Genomic DNA, 7,254 nt, shown 5'->3' with positions numbered 1-7,254 from the left:
TCTGGGAGGTGAGGAGAGCTACACCGCTAAGCCCAGCTCTCCCCACACATCGGGGCAAGGCTGGCCAGAGGCCTCACCTGGCTGCCCATGTCCCTAGGGAGCGCCTGCAGCCCCACACTGGCAGCTCTAGTCCCTGAGTGCTGTAGGGATGGTGGCAGTCCTTGCCATGGCAGCCATCGCTGTGGCACCCAGCATCCCGGTTGCCCAGGGAATGTCCCCTCCTGGCAGCAGTTAGGGCTGGTAGACAGCAGGGTCAAGGCAGGGATCCTGGTTGTAACGGAGATGCCAGGGTGCAGGGCGTGTGCAGTAATTTTATATCCCCCAGTAACTTCCTGAGGGATGAATCTAAGCCCTGCAACTTTCACTTCACTGGGCATAAAAACATTGTCCTGCAGTGGTGCAGTTACAGTAACATCACCGCAGGGAATGAAAGTACTCAGGAAAGTTAGTCAGCCAAGTGTGTGAGCCAGCACCATGGGCTCACGGACCCTACAAGCTGTGCAAGAGCGTGGCCAGGGTCAGACGAAGTGTGCCACCTCTCTGTGCCAAGATCCCAAGCCCAAACTGCAAATCCAAATTCGGCCACTGAATGACTTGGTCTCCCACCTGCCCTGACTTCTCCTCCTTAGCCCTGGCCTGGTGCTACCTGGGGATGCTGCTGAAAGAAACATTTCCCACCACCCCAACGGGGATCTAGGACTGTGGCTTCTCTGAGACTGACCTTCTAAATCGCTTTGGCAAGGGGCTATCCCCAGTGCTGCCATGCCAGGGACTGATTTGAGGCAGCTGTCATTGCTTGCTTGGTCCTTCATTCATCTTCCCCCCATGCTCAGCATTTTTGCTCCTGGAAATCCCCCAGGGCAAAGAGAGGAGGCCCTAGAAGAGAGCCAAGACCCTCGGTCCTGGCATATGCAGGACACACCCCGCTCAGGCCACGTGTTTGGCCCTGATGGCGTAAAGCAGCCTCCAGCAAAGCATCAGGCGAACAGTCTGGTGAAAGACTGCAGGGACAGAAGTACCTTTATTAGATTCCCCTGGCACAGCTGGAAAAAATAAGGAACACAGACAGGCTTTCAGGCACATAACCCCTGAGCTTAGCCCCACATTCAGTCCTGTCTGCTGATTTAATATGAGATATCAGCTTTCCCCTCAAACCATGTCTCTTGTCTAGCCTTAAACCCTCCCAGTTAATTTGCCCCAGTGAATCAATCCAAGATGGTTTTGTCCCTTTGATCAGCACAGCAGGCAATAAGTCACTAATGGAAACGTGTTTCACTTCTCTGGCTCAAACAGGCAACAGAAACAGTGAAAGACAACCCTGCTGTCCTGAACCACCTGGCAAATATCTCCCACTTCCTGGGCAAGCAGGAGATGGCCAAAGGGATGTGCCACATGGCACTGGAGGTCCTGCAGAACCCACAGCTCTGCCAGGCATACTGCACCCAGGCACAGGCATGGGCAGGTCCCCCTCCTGCAGTGACCTGTCCTACTCCTCCAGCCTCCGAGACAGTCACAGCGCTTCTCCCAGACAGCATTTGCATCGTTTGTTTAATTGTGGTGAGAGACACACAGGGAGAAGTAACTGCCTGAAAAAAAACAGTGGAGGCTGGTCTGAGAGTGAAGTTGCTACCTGGCAGCCAGGAAATCCGGCTCCAGCACTGAGGTGCTGAGGGACTTCCCCAGGTCCCTCTGGGCAACCTTTCACAGGATGCTGAGTCACCTTGCAGAACTGGCTGAACCATTTAATGACTTTAATGCTCCTAAATCGCTCAGGAGCATTGAAAATGTGCTCTTTAATCCCTTGATTCTGCCCATTTCCAGCCCCCTGTAAACATGAGTGTACATTAATGAGTATTTCCCATTAAAGAAGAATCATGAAGACTTACCCCAAATCCCATTTTTAAATAAAACAAGGACTTATTCTTACTTCCGTATATTTAAACAGGATTATTTAACTCCTCATAAAATGAGGCTCAGTGAAATGAAATTTCCTCCTCTAGTGGAGTACTTCAGTATGTGCTTACAACTGCTCTTCAGAGATGTTTAACTTCCTTTGAGCTCGAGGTAGGATGCTGAAAAGTGCAGTGTGGAGGTGGTCACTGGGTGCCAGGTGGTGTCTGTCTGCCAGATTAGACTGGAGGAAACTGAAATGACATAATAAAAAGGCTTTTGATTTCTCAGCCCTTCTTCAGGCACACTCCTATGGCCAAGTGGTTCAACCTCTGAACACGTTAGGCCATGCTGCCCCCATGTCCTGAGACTGAGCCTGGAAGGGGGAGCGGATGGGCTGGTTGCTTTCGAGGACCCCATGATCACCAAGAACCAAATTCACAGCCCAAGTCAAGAGGACAAGCAACATCTCAGTGGCTTGCACCACTTTTCCATGAGCCAGCCTGAGGTCCCACTTTGGAGACTGGGATGCTGGTGCTGGGCAAGCTGGCCTGGCTTGGCACAGCCAAGGAGCTGACCTGATGCATGCCAGTGGTTTGTACTCATATCATTTCATCATCATCAATCTGCAACTGGGCACAAGCTGATGAGTTTCTTCTGGTCTCTAGATCTACATGAAGATGCGTCTGCAAGATCTGGAACAAGATCTTGGTCCTCAAGGTTTGTCTGTACCTAAGGACAAACCTGGACATGGACCAGGTGAGGATGGGTACATCATACCCCTGAGATCCCAGGGAGCTCCTTGCAGCATCCCCATGTTTTCATTAACTCTCAGCCCTAAAGTCAGACCACAAAGACTGAGGGCACTGGCCCTCAGCTGCCTCTCCCTCCTGTTGGGCTCAGCTCTAATTACATGCAAGGGAGATGAGGGGGTGCAGCAGGGCTGAAAGCAGGAACAGGGAACAGGGGAGTTGCTGCAGTTCACATCAGCCTTGGCTAGGAGGGAATTCTGAGAGTTTACAGGCGTGAAGAGCTACCAGGAGGCACTAGAAACAAGAATGGAAGCAGGAATCCATCCCCATGTGGGTGCTATGGACAAGGTGCTGAGACATGTCAGCCACACTCCCCTCCATTATTCCCCTCCACAAAGCCCAATGGGGAATGTCATCCTCGGAGGCAGCTGTTGGGCTCTTTTCTCCTGACAGCCCCATTTTGTCCTGCCCCATCTCTATTTACTATTTCTTACTATTACATGAGGGTGGATGCTGTGCAAGAACTTCCTAGCAGATGAAACTCCTGGACAAAGCCATGGAGTTTGACTTGGGCGATACCGTTCCTGAACTGCAGCTCTTCAGTGGCAAATGCCTATGGCTTAAAAGCCAGGAAACACCATCGAGTGCTTCCACTAGCATCAAGTGCTTCAAGTGGGCCATCAGACTGAAAAATGCAGGCTCTACCAAAAGCCTGCAGTGCCTCCTGAAGCCACTGCTTATGCTCTTTGGTCAGATGAAGCTGAAGACAGAAATGCTGATGCAGGAGGTGGAGCGGTGGGTTAAGAAAGATGAGGAGAAATTCCCATGGTAGCACCTGCAGCAGGAGCTGAGGACGGTCTGTTGCAACCGCCCACCGGAGGTGATCCAGCCATGATCACCCAGGGGAGGACAGAGCTGGTAAAACTGTTGTTTGAGATTATGAAGGTCGATTCTTCCAAGGGCAGGATGAATGAACAGTCACTGTCCCTCTGAGCCACCGGGGTGGCAGCAGGTGCTGCGGAGTGGCTGGCTGTCTCACGAGCTGTCAGGACCTTTTCAGTTTTCTAAAACCTTGTTAATTAAAAAAGCAAGAGACAAATCCCTTGTGGTGTTAGCCCTGTAGAGCTGCTGTCCCTGGCACTGGTGGCCACCCACCGCCATCCCCTGCCTGTGCCCAGCTGCCTGCTCAGGTCCCTGTGAACCTCCAGCCCCCATCCTGGGTAGGTGTCAGAGAGCCTGGGGTGTCCCCTGCTTCTAACACGTCCCCAGCACCAGGCTGGCAGCGCTGTGAGGCAAAGGGCTGCTGCTCCTGCCCTTGCTGCAGGGCTGCTGGATTTTGGCAATACTGCAGCAGGTGGCATCCCACTGGACCAGCCTGATAGCAAGCGATTAATAAAATTGGATGCATTGTTAGTAGTTTTTAAGAACGAATGAGTTGTTGATGGTTAATTCAAGATACAAGCATTTCTGTATGTCCTGCTAAGCGTTTCCTTTAGCAGCAGCAGGTTCTTTGTTGAAAAGCCCCACCACGAGCTGAAGGGGCCGTTCACCACAAGCGGCACCAATTAGGGGAAAGGTAATTCTGGCAGGGGGAGATTGTGACCCCCGACTCAAGACACCCCCTGACTCAAGAAGCAGCTGAGCCTGAGCACGTAACGTGAGCCGCGAGAGGGTTACTTGACAAATAGGAATTCAGACAAACAATATTAAGTGATGAGGGAATTATGCAGCTGGTAACCAAGGGGGCTGATGCTTTTGCGTACCGAAATGTACAAACAAGGGGAACTGCGGGCAACCGGTGCGCGACGGGCCGCTCTGCAGAGGGCCGCAGCGCGGGGACAGGACCAGCCTGCGGGCCCAGCGGTGTGCCCCGCTCCCTGCCCCGCCCGCAGGCACCCACCCGCTCTCACGCGTCCACCCGCTGGAGCCTGGCACACCCACGGGTGCCCCGAGTCGGGAACCCGTCGACGCCCCCGCTACTGCCAGGCCCCGCTGCTACCAGGCCGCGCTGCCCCGCCGGCGGAACGATAGAGCCGCGGCCTGCCCCGCCCGCGGGCGGCGCCACGCCGCACCAACTTCCGGCTTCCGGCGGGCGGCGGGGGAGGTCCCGCACGTGACAGGAGGCGGTGGTTTCTATTGGCTGGTGGCGGCGGGGCGGGGCGTGCGCGTGGTGGCGCGCGGCGGTGCCGGTGTGCGGGGTCCCCGTGAGGTCCCGGGGCGTGCACGGCCGGGCGCGCGGGCAGGGCGCGCGTGGGGCGCCGGGGCCGCCCCGCGCAGGGGGTGGGCGCACCCCGCCGGCCGCGGGTGGGCAGGGGCAGCCCCCGTCTCGCAGGCAGCGCTCCCCCCCTGCGCCGCCCCGCCGCGGGCCCCGGGCCCCCTCTCGGCACCGCCATGGAGGCCCTGCTGCGGAGGTGGGGGCTCCCGGCGCTGAGGGCCCGGCGGCAGGGCTGCAGGCTGCGGCACGGCGCCTCGGGCAGGGCGAGGCGGCTGCTGTTCTCGCAGCTGTTCCAGCCCCGCAACCTGCAGGCGGGCGGCGAGGCGGGGTGGGACGGCAGGCCCGGGGAGCCCACCTGCCGGAGCCAGAAGCTGATGCTGCAAGCGGGGCTCATTCACCCCGCCAGCCCCGGCTGCTACTGCTACCTGCCGCCCACCGTCCGCGCCATGGAGAAGCTCATCAAGGTGATGGATGAGGAGATGCAGGCCGTGGGGGGGCAGAAGCTGAACGTGCCCAGCCTGAGCTCGGCGGAGCTGTGGCGAGCTAGCGGCCGCTGGGAGCAGATGGGACCGGAGCTCTTCCGGCTGGTGGACAGGCATGGCAAGGGCTACTGCCTGGGCCCGACGCACGAGGAGGCGGTGACGGAGCTGGTGGCTGCTCAGAGCAACCTGTCCTACAAGCAGCTCCCACTGCGTCTCTACCAGGTAACCAGGAAGTTTCGGGATGAGCCCAAGCCCCGCTTCGGCTTGCTGCGCAGCCGGGAGTTTTACATGAAGGACATGTACACCTTCGATGCCTCCAAAGAGGCAGCTCAGCACACCTATGACCTGGTGTGTGACGCCTACTGCAGCCTCTTCGACCGCCTGGGCCTTCCCTTTGTCAAAGTGCAGGCGGCCACGGGCAGCATTGGCGGCACCGTGTCCCACGAGTTCCAGCTTCCAGCAGACATCGGTGAGGACAGGCTGGTGCTGTGCCCTGACGGACATTTTGCAGCCAATGTGGAAACGTTAAACAAGGAGCAAACGTCTTGCCCCACATGTGGGGAAAAACTCACCCAGACCAGAGGGATCGAAGTGGGGCATACGTTTTATCTGGGCACCAAGTACTCCTCAGTCTCCAACGCTGTCTTCTACTCCCCCCAAAACAAACTCCAGCTGGCAGAAATGGGTTGCTATGGCCTGGGTGTCACTCGCATCCTGGCGGCCTCCATCGAGGTGCTCTCTACAGACGACAGCATCCGCTGGCCGAGCCTCATCACACCCTACCAGCTCTGCTTCATTCCCCCTAAGAGAGGCAGCGAGGAAGAGGAGGAGGGAGCCATGCTGCTCGAGCGGCTGTACGAAGACCTCGCTGAAGTGCTGCCCCACCTCACTGGCGACTCAGTGCTGGATGACAGGACACAGCTGACCATTGGCAAAAGGCTAAAGGACGCCAACAAGCTGGGTTATCCCTATGTGGTCATAGCTGGGAAGAGGGTTTGTGAGGACCCCCCGGTCTTTGAGGTTTGGAATCAGAACACCAGTGAGGTTTTGTTCCTCACCAAGGAAGGTGTCATTGAGTTGCTGAGTAAAGTGCAAGTCCTTTAAAATTGCCATCTCTGAGTCTCTCATGATTGCTGCACTAATCTGAACAGCCCTGGTTCCTTTTCAAGGGTGTGCAGGTTGTCAGCAACGGTTCTGGGTCAGTGGAGCTGAATCCAGCTCATGTCAGAGCTGGCCACAGTATCTTGCAACCACGCTGGGTGCTGGGGTTGACCTGGGGTCAGTCCACATTCTCCCACAGAGCTGGGGCTTCTTATCCCTCTGGCTACCAGCCCCTACAAGCAGCTTTTACCAGCATGTGTGGCCTCGTGCAGCTGTGGGAGCGCTGGCAGGATCAGCCCCTCATGGCCCAGTTTGGGCAGACAGGCTGGCGACAGTCTATGTCAAGCACATGCAACAGCTTAGGCTGCAGGAGCAGGGATGGGAGGGCTTCCCTCAGCCTTTTCAGGTGCTAAGTTCTCAGCATGAGGAATTTTAAGAGGGAGAGAAAGGAAGGCGCCTTTTCTCTATTTGCATCTTCTCTTTGGAGACACCCAAGCTCCGTGGTAGAGGTTCATCTTAATTAAAGCAAAATGTTGAACTCTAGAGCCTTGCTCACCTTGAAAATGCCACAGTGCTGCAAATCTACAGGAACTGAGGTGAAGAATGGTGTTGGGCACCCTCCCCCCCTTCCTGCAGCTGGTGAGATGCCTGGATCTGCTGGCCTTGGGTGGCGACGCAGGTTTTGGGGACACAGCCTCAGAGCGGTAGAAAATCTTTGCAAAATACTTAACAAGGAAACATGAAATCTGGGGACCTGCAAAGCCTGGGTGTGAAAATGTCCAGGCCATGTTGTTGCTTATAAGCTGTAAGTAAC

General features: G+C 56.3%; 2 protein-coding genes across 2 annotated transcripts; both read left to right on the top strand.

The window, feature by feature from the left end:
• Positions 1–589: 589 nt before the first annotated feature.
• Positions 590–3,537, top strand: TTC22 (tetratricopeptide repeat domain 22). Its single transcript, XM_055815556.1, is given in 4 exon segments — positions 590–747; positions 1,299–1,452; positions 2,559–2,732; positions 3,175–3,537. Coding segments are annotated over 4 exon segments (849 nt in total).
• Positions 3,538–4,812: 1,275 nt separating this feature from the next.
• PARS2 (prolyl-tRNA synthetase 2, mitochondrial) lies at positions 4,813–6,449 on the top strand. Its single transcript, XM_055815736.1, has one exon. It carries the CDS (start codon positions 5,034–5,036, stop codon positions 6,441–6,443), a length of 1,410 nt encoding a protein of 469 aa, XP_055671711.1. The 5' UTR covers positions 4,813–5,033; the 3' UTR covers positions 6,444–6,449.
• The last annotated feature ends 805 nt before the right edge of the window (positions 6,450–7,254 follow it).

Source organism: Falco peregrinus, chromosome 10, assembly GCF_023634155.1.
Source record: "Falco peregrinus isolate bFalPer1 chromosome 10, bFalPer1.pri, whole genome shotgun sequence".
Classification (NCBI taxonomy): Eukaryota; Metazoa; Chordata; class Aves; order Falconiformes; family Falconidae; genus Falco; species Falco peregrinus.
The sequence above is the reverse complement of the archived record's forward strand: the minus strand, read 5'-3'. Positions and strand labels throughout refer to the sequence as shown.